We start from the raw sequence: 18,394 nt of genomic DNA, 5'->3' as shown, positions 1-18,394 counted from the left end.
AACATATGCCCAACTCCCCAACTTTATTATATCAAGTCCCCCTTTCTCTTAGCGATCCCTCAATTCTGTTTCCCCGAGCCCCATCCTGTATTTTGCTCTTTCCTGCTGTTCCCATGTCTTTCCAATGACAGCACATCACCTCGTCCTGAGTCGCTCTGCCTGTTTCTTTCAATCACTCAGATCATAACCACAAATCTGTAGCCAGCCATTACAGTGCCACGTTGTCGCCTGGGCTTTGAGGACTCTTCTCTGTCTGGATTCACCCGATCGTTCTCTGAGAGATCCCAGAATTTCAAGGTCAAAGTCACTATACCTTGGCAAGGAAGTCTAAAGGCTGTCCTTCCTTCCTTCCTTCCTTCCTTCCTTCCTTCCTTCCTTCCTTCCTTCCTTCCTTCCTTCCTTCCCCTCCTCCTCCTTTTTAATGTTCTTGAGATAGATCTTGGCTACACAGCCCAGGCTGGCCTTGAACTTGTGACTTATTGATATATTTGCTTCAGCTTTCTACCACAGCAGGCTTTTTTTTTTCTTTTTCTTTTGTTTTTTTGAGACAGGGTTTCTCTGTATAGCCCTGGCTGTCCCGGAACTCAGAAATCTGCCTGCCTCTGCCTCCCAAGTGCTGGGATTAAAGGCGTGCGCCACTACCACCTAGCTAGGCTTTTTTTTTTTTTTAAGTAATACTTTATATTTGGTACATTTTATTTTATTTTGCTCATATACCTCCTTTGGTTATTATTTCACAAGACATCACCTAGGGGTGAAGTACAGCTGGCAGCTGGCTCGGCATTTGCTAGGCATGATATACACATACATCAGAGCTGTAGAAATCAGGGCAGGGCAGGACAATGGAACGGGATCTCACGTGTGCAGAACTTCACAGCTAGTCTCCAGCTCACAGACATCTGACTGCATCTACCTCCTACATGCTCTAGCTGGAGGTTTTGTTGGGTGGCAGTGCGAGCCTTGGGTCTAGCAGGAGGAAGCAACCAAGCCTGCAAAGACTGACTGACTGATTAGAAACTGCAGAGGTGTGGATAGGTTGGAAGGCTGCAGGCCCACAAACAACTTGGGCTATTGTTAGTCTCCTAGATAGCCATTCCTTGTTACCTAACTCAGTGTTGAACCGAACATCTAGCGACGATCAGATAAGAACCCGCTGGGATTCTGTTGGGATGTATTAACTTAGCCGCCACAGAGCCCCAGTATCAGAGGCAGATGATAAGATTTCTCTCCTTTGCATGACCCACCTGTCTGAGGTTTTCCCTAGTGTATTTTAAAAGTGGTTTGACTTATAATGTTCTTTCTTCTGTTACAATAGAAACTTCAGGAAACTGCTTACATGTTGGAACATGGAATTTAAGGTTTCTTAGGTCCTGGTCTCTAAGATTTGGCTTTAGAATAAACTTTTATCCTCTTTGAGGTAAGAGTTATGTTTCTGAGTTGATAGAGTCATGGGAACATGCCCTTGAAAAGGATATGGGGACTTGAGCCATGAGGCAAGTGATCCTCCTCTGCTCTGTGTGTTCTCATGACGTCTTGCTTCACACGTAGCCAGTGTAACAGAGCCAAGCATCTATGGGTTGAGAACAATCCCCCAAGTAAAACCTCTCTTCCTTTAAAAACAATACATACTTTGTGAGGGAGTTTATGCGCCCAAGAGTGCTCGTGCCTCTCTCTCTCTCTCTCTCTCTCTCTCTCTCTCTCTCTCTCTCTCTCTCTCTCTCTGTGTGTGTGTGTGTGTGTAGAGGCATGCACACCCTGGCACACATCTGGAGGTCAGAGAACACTTGTGGGAATTGGTTCTCTCCTTCCCCTATGTGGGATAAGGGTAGAAAAGAAGCCATAAGGTACGGGAGTAAGTGCCTGTACCTACTGAGTCATCTGTCCCTACCTTTCTTCTTTTTAAATGGGTTATCTTAAGTATTTTGTCATAGCAATAGAAAAACTTTAGAAGAGTCTGGGTCCAAATTCCCTAGCATTACTCTTAAATAAATGTTAGGACTCCTAGCCAGAAGTACGGTTGTTCTTTCCCAAGGGTCAGGGCAGCAGACTTCCTCCGAGCAGCTTTGGTGTAGAAGACCGGACTGTCGCTGTTCTTGAAGGATTTGAACACTTTGGATGAAGACATTTATCTGGGTCTAATCTGGTGGAATGTCACTGCCTGGATTTTTGAATGTTGGTCAAAACTTGTGGTTTATCTGGTCTCCTGCCAATCTCCTGTGCTCCATCAAAGAGCCCTGTTGCTGCAGCAGGTAGATGTCAGGGAAAAGACTGAGGTCAAGGTTTCTCATTTCAAAACTGTTAGTGCAGCAGTGATATTTTAACATTAATTTCTTTCCAGAGGGCAGGGAGGTGATGGAGGACATCAATGATTCATGCATCCTGATTATTCTACAGGGGACTTCTGGTACTCAACTGAGCCTGCTGCCAATCTCCGTGGCTCCATGAGCATCTCAGAGCACACCGACCTGCAGCTCTAGGAGTCTGTTTTGTTTGTTTGTTTGTTTGTTTGTTTATTTATTTACCTCAGCTTCTGCTGTACTTGGGAGATGCGGGGGGGGGGGGTGGTGGGGAGGGGAGCTGAATCCAGTGCTGATATCATTTGACAAAGAGCCCATGCTTTGGTTCCTGGCTGCTCTGTCATCAGCATGAAGGGATATCCCCAGCCACACTAGAGCTAAGGACATTGTGAAGCTGCAGGCTCACCAGGCCCTTTCTGTGGAAGTACAGAGAGGTAGTGCTGCTTTCTACTGGAGTACACGATGGTTGTCATGGGCTAACCTGTGTCCCTCTAAGGTGGAGGCCCCTAACTGTTAGTCACCCAGAGCATGGCCTTGTTTGGAGACAGGGTCTTTACAGAGGAGATCTGTTTAAATGAGATGGTAGATTAGGTCCTAATTCATCAGGAGGAGTGTCCTACTAGAACAGTGATTCTTAATCAGGTGGGTTGTGACCCTTTGGGTGGGTGGGGCACAAATGACCCTTTCACAGGTGTTGCCTAAGACCATTAAAACCCACAGATGTTTACATTATAATTCATAACAGTAGCAAAATTACAGTTATGAAGTAGCAATGAAAATAATTTTATTGTTGGGACATCACCACAATATGAATTGTATTAAAGGGTCATGGAAGGTTGAGAACTACTGTTCTAGACACAGGGAGTTTGGACCACAGACACACACAGAGTGGACATTGTGCAGACCCAGGGAGTAGACAGCTATCTGTAAGCCAAGTAGAGAGGCCTACACAGATTCTCTGGCAATGGAGCTAGGGACCCCACTGACACCTGACCGTGAACTAACTCCCAGTCTATAGAGACACAAGAGAAGACCTTCCTACACTCTAAAGTGACTTATTCTAGTGCTTGGCTGTGACAGCTCTAGCAAAAAGAAACAGTGGCCAGGAGCCACAAGGATTTAAAGAGTACTCTTGTCTTTAAATTATCCATATTTTCATTTTATTATATTTAATCCTACTCCCCTAAATAGGATAGGTCACAGACAGCATAAAGGAGGCCTGGAGCACTGGGTGTTTGTTGATACTATGTTACACTGCTGATCGATTCTTGGCCTTTTGGCTAAGATCAAGTGTTACACTTGCTGTCTCAACTGCAGAAGTGTTACTTTCTATGCTGGTCAAGAGGAGGCTTTTCGAGAGACTCAAGTGGATGAGAAATACATGCTGGAGTCTGAGAGGAGATGAGCCTCTCCTCTCTGTTGTGCACGATTCTAACTGTAGCCTCCAGGCCAACCTGAGTCGGCAGATGCTGGGTCTGTGGTATGCGATGCCTTTGATGCCCTAAGACTGCTGCCTGATGAGCTGAGATGCATTATGCTGGAAGAATGTGGTCAAGTGCACCGAGAGGAAACTGGTTATTGAGCCCCATACTCACTCTTCATTAGGTTTCAATAGAGCCTTCAGTCACTCCCCCTCCCCCATGGGCAGAGCTGCCTTTTTACCAGTAGGTGGCAGCAGAGGGTTTGTGGAAAGGTTACACCGATCAGTGAGTTTGTGGCTGTCAATCATAGGGGCTTGCTTTCTGAATCAGAGGAAAAGTGCATCCGACTACCAGGAAACATATGAAGCCCAGAGAGGTTGCAAGCACAGGTAGGGATCTGTCCTCACATACACTCTGGGAGCAAGACACTCTGGGTATGTTGTGTTCAGACCCAGGGCCTCTAGGAGGTGACACATTTCTGTTGCTTAAGCCACACAATTTGTGATAATTTCTTACAGCAGGAGAGTAATACAGGCCCACAAACAAAGGAAAGCCAGGCCTTCAGGCTCCTCCTCTGGACCCCCCCTCATGTACTGTCAGACTTGGTCAGCTTTGTTTATATTTTTAAATTTTATTTTATTATTTTATATGCATACGTATTTGTCTGCATGTGTATCTGTGCATGTTTGGTGCCTGGAGAGGCCAGAAGAGGGCACTAGATCCCCTAGACCTGGAGTAACTTCGGGTTGCTGGGAATCCAGCTCCATTCAGAGAGGCAGTGGGTATGCCTCCATTTCCAATCAACACCCCCTGAGGCAGCCCGTACTGGCTTAAGCAGGTAAAGATTAGAGACCCTTACTGATGCAGTGTGGCTGGGGAGGCGTCATTCACCTCCAAGCCTAAGGATTCAAGCTCAGAAACTCAGCTTCTTTTTGCCAAAAGCCCCTGCAAGTTTTCTAAGACCTCTGTGACCTAATTTGTTGAGCGTTTGTCTTGGTATTTTTCTCAGGCTTTCCTCCCACATCATGGCGTGGCAGCTGTTTATTCAACCACGCTCACTTCTTTGCCACCCTTCTTCTCATGATCAAAGGGTAGCATTAACCACCCCAAACACACCGAATAATCAAGCTGTCCGAGGGCTGCCGGTCGGCACACTAATCTCCAATAATAGTATGGCAGAGAATTGGGGTGGGGGTGGGGGTGGGACTTAACTGTTTCTTTTCCTTACACGCAGTTATTTTTGCACTTCAAACAGCCATTTTTGCAGAAGCACTTTCACAGATAAAGGGCGTGTTATTGAGAGGATGCTAATGTGGCCAGTGTAAAGGCAACGGGATTGAGTAACAGAAGGAGAGAAGTCGCTGTTGGGTGGCAGCCAACCTTTAGATTTCTCTGTTAATAAGAATGCAATTCCTTCACCTCTCACTGACAACCCATTCCCTGGGAGCCACGAAAGGGCACTCTCTCCCACTCCATTTCCCAGTGGGAATGGCTTTTTGTTGGTCCCCTCCCCAGGCAGGCTGCCTTAGCATCCCAGGGTGACAGGCAGCATCGGTGGCTGATATCCACGCGACCATCCCGCTAGGAGAACAGCAGAAGCCCCCCTTTCCCAGCAGTGCGGCCCACTCAGTTCTGTTGTTTGCTTTTCAATACCCCAATCTGTGGCTCATCAGCTCAGCATTCAACAGGAAACATCTTTGGTCACTGGATAAAGCCATCTTAAAAAACCATCTCCCTTGGATTTGAATATTTGCAAATGAGCCAGGAAGTCGAGGGGTGTACAGTGTGAAGGTGAAGGACCTCTGGAAAGCAGTGTTGGGGGAAACATTGGTAGGACCTGAATTAAATGCCTGAATACTGAATGATGAAACTGTTAGTTCTCCTCAGAGGGTCAACCATCCTTTTAAATTCCAGTTCAAGTTACAGAGAAAAGTTACAAGGCCTCCGTAAGCTCAAAGGCACAAGTTTGGGTGGATCCCTAAAAGGAAACCCAATACACACAAATCAATGTGGTGTAAGTCTGCATATTTCACAGGGTTATAAATTAAATACTTAGTTGGGATCAGTTGAGCACAAAGTGGGTTAGGATATCACTACTAAGAAGGAAACATCGGATCTTCAAGGGAAAAACCTCACAAGAGACCTCACACTACACTGGGTGACGTCACCAGAGAGAATGTCATCCCAGAAGCCTCCAGGGCCGTTCAATTAAAGATGGCTGGGATAAAAATGGTTGGGATCCAGAGCTTTTGAATTAGGTCAAAAAGAAAGGAGAGAGAAGTTGCTCAGGCCAGACTGGATTTTCTTTATCATTCTTCCATAATGTAGAGGCAAATGAAGTCACTGACAGGTAGGCAGGAAGCTGAGTTTTCCAAGTTGTAGGACAACATTAAAAAATAATAAAATATCTCCAGCAAGAAAGCACACCCCAGAACTACAAATTAATGGTGTCAAATGTTCTAGACGTATTGCCTTAAAGTTTAAGTGAACCGTAATGGTGTGTGTGTGTGTGTGTGTGTGTGTGTGTGTGTGTGTGTGGTTAATGAAACTGCAGAGTTTGGGGAATGACTGTCCCTTCTTTGGAGAGCCAACCGTGTGCGACTGACTCCCTGTGATTCAGAATGAATGAGCCTGTTCGAGCTGCACAGGGCCATCAAGAGCATTCAAGAATCCATTTAATAGATGAGAAAACTGAAGCCCAAGGAGACACCAGGAGCTGGCTCCTCTGAACGACAACTCATCAGGCTTTGCAAGAGGGGAAGAGGGTATCTTCAAAGCCTAGACAAGCTTGTAGGGACCACTAGCAGGATCCTGGGTTGCTGAGAATCCAGCTCTATCCGGAGAGGCAGTGGGAATGCCTCTGTTTCCAATCAACACCCATCCGGGGCAGCCCGTACTGGCTTAAGCAGGTAATGATAAGAAACCCCACTGATGCCAAGTGGCTGTGCAGGGTCACTCAGGGGACTTTTCCTCTGGTTATATTTGCTGAGCTAGCATTAACCTACCAATTCTTGCCAACATTGGAACAAATTATGGGATGACATGGCTTGGGAAGACTTGTGTCCTGTCGAAGGGACAGGAGGCAAGCATATCTCTAAAAGCCCCAAGCATGCCTGGCTTTAGTCTTGGGTAAGTCAAGGTCCCAACCCATTTGCAAACAGGCTGCTGAGAGGAGTGGAAGAAAGGCACTCACTAAATAGACGTCCAGCACAGAGGCGTCATCCTGCAGGTCCAGGGTGTTTGGCTCAGCTGTCAGGTAGATGGTCCCCTCTTCCAAGGTGAAGGTTGAACTGGAAGGTAACCCTTTGCTGGAAAAACGGAAGTGAACAGTCAGTTTGTGGCCTGCAGAACGGAGCCAAAGACAGGATGTGGTGGTGGATTCTGGCCTTTTTTAAAATTTATTTTTAATTAATTTATTTTTATTTTTTTGTGAGTCATCCTGAAAATGTCACCGTTTAGGTTCACATTTAATTTTTTTATTAGTAAGTATTGTTGTTACTTTAAATAAAGTGTTATTAATAACATCATTCCCGCCCCCTAACTCCTTACAGTTTATGGTGTTTGCATGAGGTGATTTGAGTCCCCTGTCTTGTGAATCGTGGCTCCTGGGTATCTAGAAGCCTCTGCTAGCTCTGATTTTGAGCGGTTGGTTTTCACTTCTGACTCTGCCCCTCTCAGGTATCCTTACATTGATAGTTTACAAAATAGAACGTGGTGGTGGGGGGCAGCCCTTCCTCTTTCCTCCCTCCCTCCCTGCATTCTTTTTCCCCTCTCTTTCTTTCCTTCCTGGTTGTGGACCTGAAAAGTTCAGCAGCCTCAGTGGTTCTCGGCTTCACTGTACATCAGAGGCTCTGGAGGGCTGGTCACAATGCAACTTCCTGGACTTTTCCATTGGGATCCACGAAGCAAAGGATCTAGGGGTAGAGTCCATGGATTGAATTTCTGACTAGGTGATGCCCATGCTGAGCTGGTCCAGGGACGACGCCTGGAGTAACAACACAGAATGATGCTCCCATGGGCTCTGTGAGCATCTCCTGCGTGGACTCCCTAGGGAAACACTAAAAGCCTGAACAACATAGGTAGCTGGCATCAAAGTCACAGAGATCCATTTGCCTCTGCCTCCTCAGTGCTGGGACTAAAGGTCGAGCTGGTCTGTTTTGACAGTATTTAAATTGGGTATCAGCCAGGGATGCGCAATTATCCCTCCACATCCAAAATGAAAGTAAATTTTTTTTTTTTTTTGAGACACGGTTTCTCTGTGTAGTCCTGGCTGTCCTGGAACTCACTCTGTAGACCAGGCTGGCCTCGAACTCAGAAATCTGCCTGCCTCTGCCTCCCAAGTGCTGGGATTAAAGGCGTGTGCCACCACGCCCGGCGAAAGTAATGTTTTTAAGCAGCTGAAGTTTCCCATGGTTTTCAAGGGCAGAACGCTAGATACAAGAGGGTGATACTGGTGTTGGGACTGTGGTTAAAGATCTGGTTATCATACAGGTGTAAGGAATTCCATCTACAGTCTTCCTGCGCAACAGGTGTTTGTCCACTGCCACTTAAAATAATAAAATGTGAAACATGTAATTATGAAACATAAAGAGATAATGCAAGAATAAACCCCAAGTTTAGGCACTGTATCCACAGCCTACAGCAAATTGTTTTATCCCTTAATGATGCTCCCTCCACACAGAAGAATAAGAAGCTATGTCTCCCAAAGGGTTTAGCTCAAATGCTAATAGAATGTCCACTGGGAAATAGTCTTCTTCTTTTTCTTTTTCTGCACTACTGTTAATTTCCCAGGCACCCATCTATTTGTAATCAATTTATATTTTCTCAGCCTATGAATTTTCTAGGTTCCGTTTTTAGGAGTTACTTGTAAGCAAGTGAGGGCATCTCTCTTGGGAGAAAGGCTCTCAGAATCTAGTGGCAGGGTCAGAGTGTCCAACCATTGCTTGGACTAACAGAGGGAAGATCCATTTAAAAACAGATGCTACGTGACTCGGTTTGGGAGCCTGGCAGCCGGCCTGGGTTCTGTATCATCGAGTTCTGCCATTCTTCCGTCCATCTGGACCTCCTGAGGTCCGAGTCGTCTTGTCTAATGTGCAACCAGGGAGTCCACACAGGGGTCGGCATCCATTTGGCTCTGTTTTTGTCTCATAGAAGCCTTAGGAGGTCCTGGTAGCCCCTGCCACTCTGTTCTTGATAATCTCCAAGCTTCTCACAGATGAGCATACGCAGGAGAACTCTTGTCCTCGTGGTCCCTCTGGCAGCGGACATTTACGGTGCTTTGCTGCCATGAGGGCTGTTGTCTCGCAAGTGATGTCAGTTTGGCATCACACAGAACATGGACTGTGGAAACTGTCATCAGTAGTTCCAAAGCCTGGAACCCTGACTTCTGTCTGCTGACCTACTGAGTGTTCTTACAGTGCATTCTCATGGGCACATCTGTCCCAGGGAACAGATGGAACTAGCCACAGTGTCTGTCTTTTAAAAGTCACCTTTTCACTGCCTTAATAGCATCACACATCACACGGCATGTGAGTCAGGGCAGGATTCTAGGGCAGCAGCACCCCTCCTCTGCCAGGAAGTCCCCATCAACATCGCTCTTTTTAGTTTTTCGGGTGAAATTCCTTTTTAGGTTTATTTTTATTTTATGTGAATGAGCGCTTTGTTTACATGTCCATGCCTGATGTCCTTGGAAGCCAGAAGAGGGCATCAGAGTCACAGGAACTGGAGTTACAGACCAGACACTGTGAGCTGCCAAGTGGGTGCTGGGAATTTGCCAGAGCAATAAGTGCTCTTAACTCCTGCCCAACCCTCCAGTCCCCTTCACATCTTTTCATAAACCTTGGAATAAAAGACTCAACCAAGGCATCCCATGGATCCCTAGGGAGGACATGTACCTGCTCTCAAGCTGTTTCCTGCGAACACCGGCATACACACATACACATACACATTATATATATGATATAACATATATAACATGTAACATATTATTTATACATATGATATGTTATATACATAATACATATATGTAATACATGTTTACATATTATAGTATATGTATAATTATAATATAACATACAAGTTATATCACATATATTATACGTACACATGTATATTAGAATATATAACTTATGTTATATATTGTATGTATATACTATTTTGTAACTACAAATTATGTTCATGTGTTTTAATTCCACCACCCACACATCATATATCCGTTAGCCTTCCATATCACTCCATCTTTACCTTCTCTCCCTTTGTCTTCTGTCTCTCACTTTGTATTGGATACATAAAAGATAAATTTGCGCCCACTTCATAATGGCTGCTAATGCTTATATTCTATCAATGATAGAGTCTATCAATGACACCTAGAATTTTTTTGTTTCCTCCATGAGTTGCCTCCAAAATTAGAAAATAGGTATTCAGAGTTCATGGTATTGAGACTATGTAAATACTGCCTAATGCTGGGCCAGTGGCGAGTTAGCATTGTATTTTTGTCTCTGGGCACAGCGTCATGATTGCTGGGCCATGCCAAGAAAAATGTTGTTGGTCTCAAGGTTACTAGGCTCTGTGGAGACTCTGGCTCCCTCTTCACTTTTGCACAATAAATTCATGCCACATTTCAGGCTGCCCTGTGTTACAGAGTTCTTGTCTTTTAAAGCTGGTTGCACTAGGGGGAAAAACCCCAAGGGTTTCTAGCAGAAGGGCAGAAGCTGAGCCCAGGCCCTGCTTCTGTGATGGCCCAGTACGATGCAGGGCAGGTCATCACCTGGGCACAGAAGCCTGGCTCCTCATCTCTAGGGGAATCTTTCCAGCCCATCTCACAAAATCACTGAAGGGACCAAGATAGGTCAACCAGAAGGAAGGCTTCTCATTACCAACACTGGGGAGCCGCACCACCTTCCAGCTCTGGAATCATGCCTTGCCCTTTGATGAGGTCTCTGCGTGGATGGATTTATCACAAGTGCCTGCAAAGGACTCCTGTTTTGGTATTCGAAGCTACTGGAACACTAACCGATAACACTGAGTGGAGAGCTCTCCTTACAGGGAAAACCACAAATACAGCTGAAACTCACTTGGTGGCTGCCAAACCTCATTCAGTTCTGAAGCCACATGCTGCTTTTGTTCCCGTAAAGCCCAGGTGGGAAGGGAAGGTCAAAAATGCCACCCTGAGCTGTACTCTGATGGGGGAGGGAAGAGGCTGTTGCTTTTCTCAGGGACTGGCACCAGACTTCCCATTGCATGCTGGGAGATGTCCTTGTGCAGTAGCTCATGTCCCCCCAAGACAGAACCCCAACATGCCGAGCTTTTCAGCTGAGAGAGGAGGAACGTCCACGGGGTTACCCAAAAGACCCAGGAGCTTGGGAGGCTTTGACAGTGGCTGCAGCATCCAATGCTGCCTGCTGTCCACACTCCTCATCACTTCTGCCTCTAGGAGCACAGCCTTTCAGAGAGTGCCTGTCTTTCTCCCTCTGCAGTCAGGAGCGAGGCTGCTGTTGTTCTTCAGCTCCACACCTTCTATTTTTAGGCCTGGAGACCGCCTGTTTCTAGCCAGAGTGCAGAGCAGCAGGCAATCTCAAGTACTGATTGATGGCTGCCGGCGACTGCGACTGCAGGGCATGGCATGGCTTAACCTCCCTGTGTCCTGGGCATAAAGCCTGCTGCAGAGACAGCACAAAGCTGAGGCTGGGAACTGACAGACCAAAAGAGAATGGAACAGGAAGGGCCTGCTGTTTAGAGAGCTGGCCTCAGAAGCTAGCTGCTTCCCTCTGAGAGGAGCCAGCACAGTGTGGATGGTGACCCTCGGGGAACTTCACCATCTCGGAGGCATTTGTCTTTCTAGCAGCCCAGCCCAGCCCAGCACGGACAGACACACATGCACGCACATGCCCATTTAAAGCTGGTAGTTAGTTACATGGCTGTGATTATCATGTAATACATAGTAAAGATGACCCTGCTAAGGTCAAATCACTTGCTCCATATTTTGTACCTTGCAGCCTAAAGTATACATTGTTTAAACACAGGTCACCTGGATTTAAACCCAGGCCCGACTCTGGAGCAACAATAAATAAATTCTGTCTTAATCCATCCATTTGCTGCTGAGAATCAACCCGTCTCGTGTTTCTAAGAGACTTGGAGTCCCAGCAATAATGGTTCCACTAGTAAGGAAGAGCAAGAGAAAAACAGGGAAGTGACAGACTGTTCTGAATGACATCTTTATTATTGGGTCTTGTCAAAGGCAGCAGGAGTAAATGATGTTTTTCAGTTTTTAGAGTATTAGGAATTAGGCCCAGGGTTTCAAGAAGGGGACATAAGCAAGTACCAGTAGACTATGGACCACCTCAGGATGGGTATATAGATGCTAAAACCAAAAGCGACTGCTCACAGTGGTGCTGCACACCTTTTATCCCAATACTTGGAAGACAGAGACAGATCTCTGGGTGTGAGACCAGCTTGGTGTACAAACTGAGCTTCAGGACAGCCAAGACTACCCTGTCTCAAAAAACCAAAACCAAACCAAACCAAAACGAAAACACAAACAAAAAACTTTCAAGAACAAAAACCCAAAGGCACCTCCCTACCCCAGCCTCATCTCCTATAACACAAAAACATTAATTGAGATAGAACATAAAAGACATGGAAAAGTGAAAATGACCAAGCTCCCTCGAAGCAGAAAGAGCACAGACAGACAGACAGACAGACAGACAGACAGACACACTGTACTGTTAGTTTTATGACCTTGAATTCAGGAAGAGGGAGAGGTAGAAGGGAACTTCTGCTCCACCTTGGCCTTTCATGGCTACCAGTGAACATGAACAAGTTTGTCACAGCTCATTGAGTGATTTGCTGAAGATCTCAGCATTTTACAACATATACTTCAAGTACAAGGTGTGGTGGCTCTCACGTGCACTTCTAGCACTCAAGAAGCCAAGGCATGAGTTCAAGGCTAGCCTGATGGCATACTAGGTTTGGAGCTGGCCTTGGTTACAGAATGAGACTTTTCTTAATAACAAAACAATCAATCCCTCCCCAAATTACATTTCAATAATGAATTATCAACATTAAAACGTTTCTACTTTTTGATTTACAAAATCATAAACCATTCGAATACATATTGATAGCCCACTTCACACCAGGTACGACATTAAAAGCAAAAGGTAAGTTGGCAAATAGTTCAGACATGGCTAGGTCTTCAACAGAGCAAACTTTCAAGAGAAGATGGGAGAACATTTTAAATGTTGATGGATACATGTGTGCGTGTGCACACAAAGACACACACAAACAGACACATACTCTACATATGCCCACTGCAGAATATTATACAGCCTTGAAAAAGAAGGAAATCATGGCATTCATGATCACACACATAGACTTACTGGGTGTTATGCGTAGTGAAATAAGACAGACATAGAAGAATGAATACAGAATGGGTTCACTTTGGTGCAGAATTTTAAGATGTCTAACTCATAAAACCAGAGACTAGAACGATGGTTTTTAGATGTAGGAGGAAAAGGAAACATGGAGAAATGATGCTACTTAAATGGTACCAAGGTTTGGCTAGGCCAGATGAGCAATTTTTAGAGACTCAGTGCACAGCATAGAGGCCAAAGTTACTAATACTTCATTGTATACAAGATTTGATAAGAGAACTGACCTATCTTTTCTCCACCTCCAAATCTAACCATGTGATATCATGGGCATGTAAACTAGTTTGATCATAGCAACAGCATTCCACAATGTAGACACACATCACACTATGATGGTGCATATTTAAAGCACACATCATTTTTACTTGCCAACAATACCTCATTAAAACTGGGGAACAAAACACCCAAACTAAAAGAGTTTGGGAAATGTCTAATAAATGAAAGCAAGTAGCTACATATTTTATTAAAACATATAAAACACAACCTTACAACCTGCAACCAGTCCAAGAATAACAACAACAAACCAAAATGTATACTCAGCTATTAAATTAATTTCTATCACATTTAGCAACATGGATGTCTTACGTTATCTAGGAAAGTGTGTTCTTCCTAATGATCAGATATGACTCCTATATGGCCAGAGTCATGTCTGTGGTGCTGAGAGACAGTCTATTTGAGTGGGTCCCATAGGAGAGGCTTAGAAGTGTCTGATACACTGGACACTCAGGTATTTCCCCAAATACCCCAGAAGGGAGGTATTCTCCAACAACAGGCATGATCGCCCTTCCTAGGTAGAAATAAGATGCAAAGGCAACAGAAGAGGTGAAAGACCTTTTGCATGCAGTAGGTCACATGGAAGAAGAAGCTAGAACGAGAGTCCGGGTAGCTGAGCTCTGGGGCCGAGCACCCTGAGGGGTTGAGTATGCCAAATTGAGTAAGATACCGAACCATCCTGAATCCCAGCTCTCCTCCTCTGTAAAAGCAGCAGCGTATGGATTTAATGAGGTACTTTTTTGTTGTTGTTTTTTTGTTTTTTGAGACAGGGTTTCTCTGTGTAGCCCTGGCTGTCCTGGAACTCACTTTGTAGACCAGGCTGGGCTTGAACTCAGAAATCCGCCTGCCTCTGCCTCCTGAGTGCTGGGATTAAAGGCGTGCGCCATCACTGCTCAGTGATGAGGTAGTTTTGTCTCCCTAAGAACTTTGATCCTTACCCTTAGATGTTCTGTCTTCACAAAGTGTGAGATTAAAGTGGCCTGTCAGAAATACAACATGCTAAATTGAGAACACCTCTTCTTGGCCAAATTGAAGAAACACATAAAAGTTTAAGACAGGTGAGCAGGACGTGGCTCCCAAGCTAGGCACCATCCCTCCTCTGGTTTATGCCACAATGGTGCAACTTTCCTGGGTGGCACTTTGCAGCTTGCTTCTCGGTCATCTCTGTAATGTTTCCACCAATCCGGAACATGCACGCTTTCTTCTGAGGTGACGTCACAGGCCAATGCACCTCTTTAACTTTGTATGTTAACAGTCTTAGCCCAGTGCATCTCAGAATGTGACTTTATATGGGCACAGGACTGTTGCAGATATAATTTGTTGAGATGAAGTCATCGAGGTGGCCTGTTTCAACATGACCTGTGCCATTATACAAGTGAGAAATCTGTAACACCTACAAGGAAAACTTCACATGGAGATAAAGGCAAAGAGCTACAGCCCAGGAATGCCAAAGCTTGCCAGCACACTCCCAGAAGCCACACAAAGACCTTGGACGAAAGTGGGCCCACGTTTCTTCACAGTCTCCAGAAGCAACAGACCCTGCCAGTACCTTGGCTGGGGACTTTTGGTTCGAAGAAATGAGAGATGACACATTTCTGTCATGTAACCACCACGGGGTCAGTGGTACTTTATCTGGCAGGCTCACACAGGAGCCACAGGGGGGTAAATGGTTAACATCAAGCCAGGCTTCAGCAAATGGAAAGATTCACTAACTCTCCCTCTTTCCAGAAACTCATAGCACCATTTGGAGGGACGAGCATTCTCTGCCCCCCCCCCCCTTTTGAGACAGGGCCTCACTATGGAGCCTTCGCTGGCCTGGAATATACTACTTAGCCTTGGGTGGACTTGAACTCACGGAGATTTAAGTACCTGAAAAAGTACAATTCCTATCCCTTGTTAAACACTATATATTTTTTGTCCTTAAAAACATAAGGCTTTTCTCAGTAAATAAAACCTAACAAAAACTTGGTGGGTTTTTTTTTTTTTTTGTGCTTATGCCTTAGACTTCAGACTTCACTCTGGTTCTAATTGTAAGATGAGGGGTTTGCACAGAGGGGGCGTCATTTATTCAGTCAATACTAAGCTTGAAAAAGCTGCTGGAAAAAAAAAAACACGAGAACAGATTAGAAGGGCAGCGTGGCTCTCAAAGACGCGGTTTGCAATTATAACGGTTCACCGCTACTGGAACACCATATGCAGGTCCGGGTTTTACTGAGCCTGTTAGCATCAAAGAGGCACAAAATGACAGGAGGGTTTCTCATGCATGGCTTGGCCAACACCACACTAATTATGGTTTCCAACTGAATAATGGGAAAATATCATGGTAACTGCTAGTCTCCGAGGTGCATGTCAAAAACCGTGTCCTGAATCATTAGGGACATAAACAGTTTAAGGGGAAATAAATTGAACAGAGCTTTGGTGACCACAAAGGGAGGGGCGCCAGCCTGCTTCCCTCACAGCAGAGATGGTCTGGCATTATGGATTGTGCTGGGAAGAATGGAGAACTTATTCTGGTTTCTGAATTATGGGTGTGCTTTAATAATCTCTGATTGTAACTCTTTAAAGAGCAAAGTGTTAACTGTGAGTTACGGATCAGAAGCAGGTGTGTTCAATCCTTTGGGGGACAGGAGGGGAGGTTGTCAAATAACCCTTCACAAGGGTCGCCTAAGACCATCGGAAAACACAAATAGATACATTACAATTCAGTAACAAAATCACAGTTGTGATGTAGAAACAAAGTAATTTTATGGTTGCGGTCACTACAGCAAGAGGAACTGTGTTAAAGGGTCACAGCGTTAGGAAGGTTGGGAACCTCTGCTTTTAAGTGAGAGGTGGCCTGGTAAAGGCAGGGAAATCTCATCTCAACATGCTGTGGCATACCTTTGAGAATGATGCCGTCTTATGGAATACGGCAAAGAAAGGGGAGGGAGATGGGGCTCTAGGGACGCTGCTGAAGGGAGGCCTTGCCTTTGTCTTTGAGGTTCTTGTGTCTCATGATCTAGAGTGGGTGCTCTGTAGTCAGGCTAGGGCCTGGTTGGTGTGTGTAGCTTTGAATAGCATGGGTGTTGGTGATGTCAGACACGTAGCCACTTAGCATGCCACACTCAAGTTTTACCTTCAGAGGGTGCCCCATGTAGGCAGATAAACAGTACTGTGCTTTGTTAAACTGTCACGCCTATCATTTTTTCTATTAGATATTTTCTTTATTTACATCTCAAATGCTATCCCCTTTCCTGGTTTCCTCTCCGAAAATCCCCTATCCCCTCCTCCCTCCCCCTGCTCCCCAACCCACTCACTCCTGCTTCCTGGCCCTGACATTCCCCTATACTGGAGTATAGAACCTTCACAAGACAAAGGGCCTCTCCTCCCATTGAGGGTGACCAGGTCATCCTCTGCTACGTATGCAACTAGAGACACCAGTCCCACCATGTGTTTTCTTTGGTTGGTGGTTTAGTCCCAGGGAGCTCTGGGGGTATTGGTTAGTTCATATTGATGTTCCTCCTATGGGGCTGCAAACCCCTTCAGCTCCTTGGGTACTTTCTCTAGCTCCTTCATTGGGGACCCTGTGCTCCATCCAATGGATGGCTGTGAGCATCCACTTCTGTATTTGCCACACGCCTATCATTTAACACTGCTCAAACACCTGGCTTCTTGTTCCATGTCAATGAGTGAGGCATTTTGTAAATATATATTTTAAGGTTAAAGCCTGTCATTGGAATTACCCCTTCTGCTCACGTATTCTATCTGCTCTGAGGAGCATTTGAGTATCTGCTTCTGAGTCGGATCTAAACGCTTGGTTGTTTAATAGCTGCCTATCTTTCACACATGTGTTTAAGTCCTATTTGCATGAAATAACTTGCTGGCAATTAATCCAAATGCTCTAAAAATATCCATACGGAGGCTCCAGAATAGCATGTCCTCAGTGAGGCTGTCTCATTGCAGATGAGTTGATTTAGAACTATCTCAGAAGCCTTGGCCCTTGCCTCCTGGGTGCCCATCTACGGGGCTATTTAGCTGGATGCGGGCCGCTACTCTGTCACTGGGAGCATGTACTCTAGCCATATGCTGCCCATGGAGTGGGGGATAAAGTCACCCTTTGCTGTAGTTTGGATGGATGCTTCCCAAAGGCCCGTGTGTCCAGAGCCTGGCTCCCAAGATGGCACTGGGAAGTGGTGGAACCCTTAGAAGGTGGAACCCAGCGGCAGGTCCTAAGATCTTTTGGAGCAGACCATTCCAGGGCGCAGACAGTCAGACCCAGGCTCTTTGTTTTTTTTGTTTCTGGGGAGGGCCTTAACTCTATCCCATGCTCTTTGCCCTGGCCATATGTCAAGCCCACCTGAGACCCAGAGCAATGGGACTGACTCATCTTGGGTACCTTTTCTATTTAAAAACTATATTTTATAGTTTTTCATTACTTGTAGATGCTTGTATCTGAATGGAGGTATGTGCACATGAGTACAGAGGGCTGCGGAGGACCAAGGCATTGGCTTTCCGGCTGTGAAATACAGGGGATTATAGGTTCTTGGAAGTGAACTTAAGTCCTTTAGAGGAACTGAAATTCTTAACTACTGAACCATCTCTCCAGCCCCATCTGTCTTCCTTGTAAGGTGTTTTGTTGAGGTAATGGAAAGTCAATGAGGGCATACTTTTTTATTAGCACAGGGTTGATATGAATTACATAAGTCTAAGTATCTGCCATGTCTCTTGCTAAGACGATCTAGTAAACATTTGCCGTCTTTTCCACCTAGTGCTTCTGGGTTTAGCGTCCTCATCGCCTCCTTGTCTTCAGCAATATAAGAACTGTGAATTTCATAATATCTGCCACTTGTGAGCAATTCATAATAACTATTGCTAGCATTATCATAAAAATTACTATGCAGAGATATCGCTATAAAGGATCATGTAGTGAATTATAAATAGTAAAATAGATAACAGTTATGGTCATATATTTGTATATATCATATCATGTTATCTATTA

The 18,394-nt window shown here is 45.2% G+C and overlaps 1 protein-coding gene across 1 annotated transcript in view; it reads right to left on the bottom strand.

The window, feature by feature from the left end:
* Pip5k1b (phosphatidylinositol-4-phosphate 5-kinase type 1 beta) overlaps positions 1–18,394 on the bottom strand; it is a 271,358-nt gene that overhangs the window by 2,219 nt on the left and 250,745 nt on the right. The window contains exon 14 of the mRNA XM_085833913.1: positions 6,912–7,026. Within this exon, the coding sequence (XP_085690039.1) occupies positions 6,912–7,026 (115 nt within the window). The remainder of the gene's footprint in view (positions 1–6,911; positions 7,027–18,394) is intronic.

The sequence above is a fragment of the Mus caroli genome, unplaced genomic scaffold (genome assembly GCF_978045245.1).
Source record: "Mus caroli unplaced genomic scaffold, Mus_caroli_1 scaffold_20, whole genome shotgun sequence".
In the NCBI taxonomy this organism is placed as follows: domain Eukaryota; kingdom Metazoa; phylum Chordata; class Mammalia; order Rodentia; family Muridae; genus Mus; species Mus caroli.
Note: the sequence above shows the minus strand (reverse complement) of the source record. Positions and strands in the feature narration are given on the sequence as shown.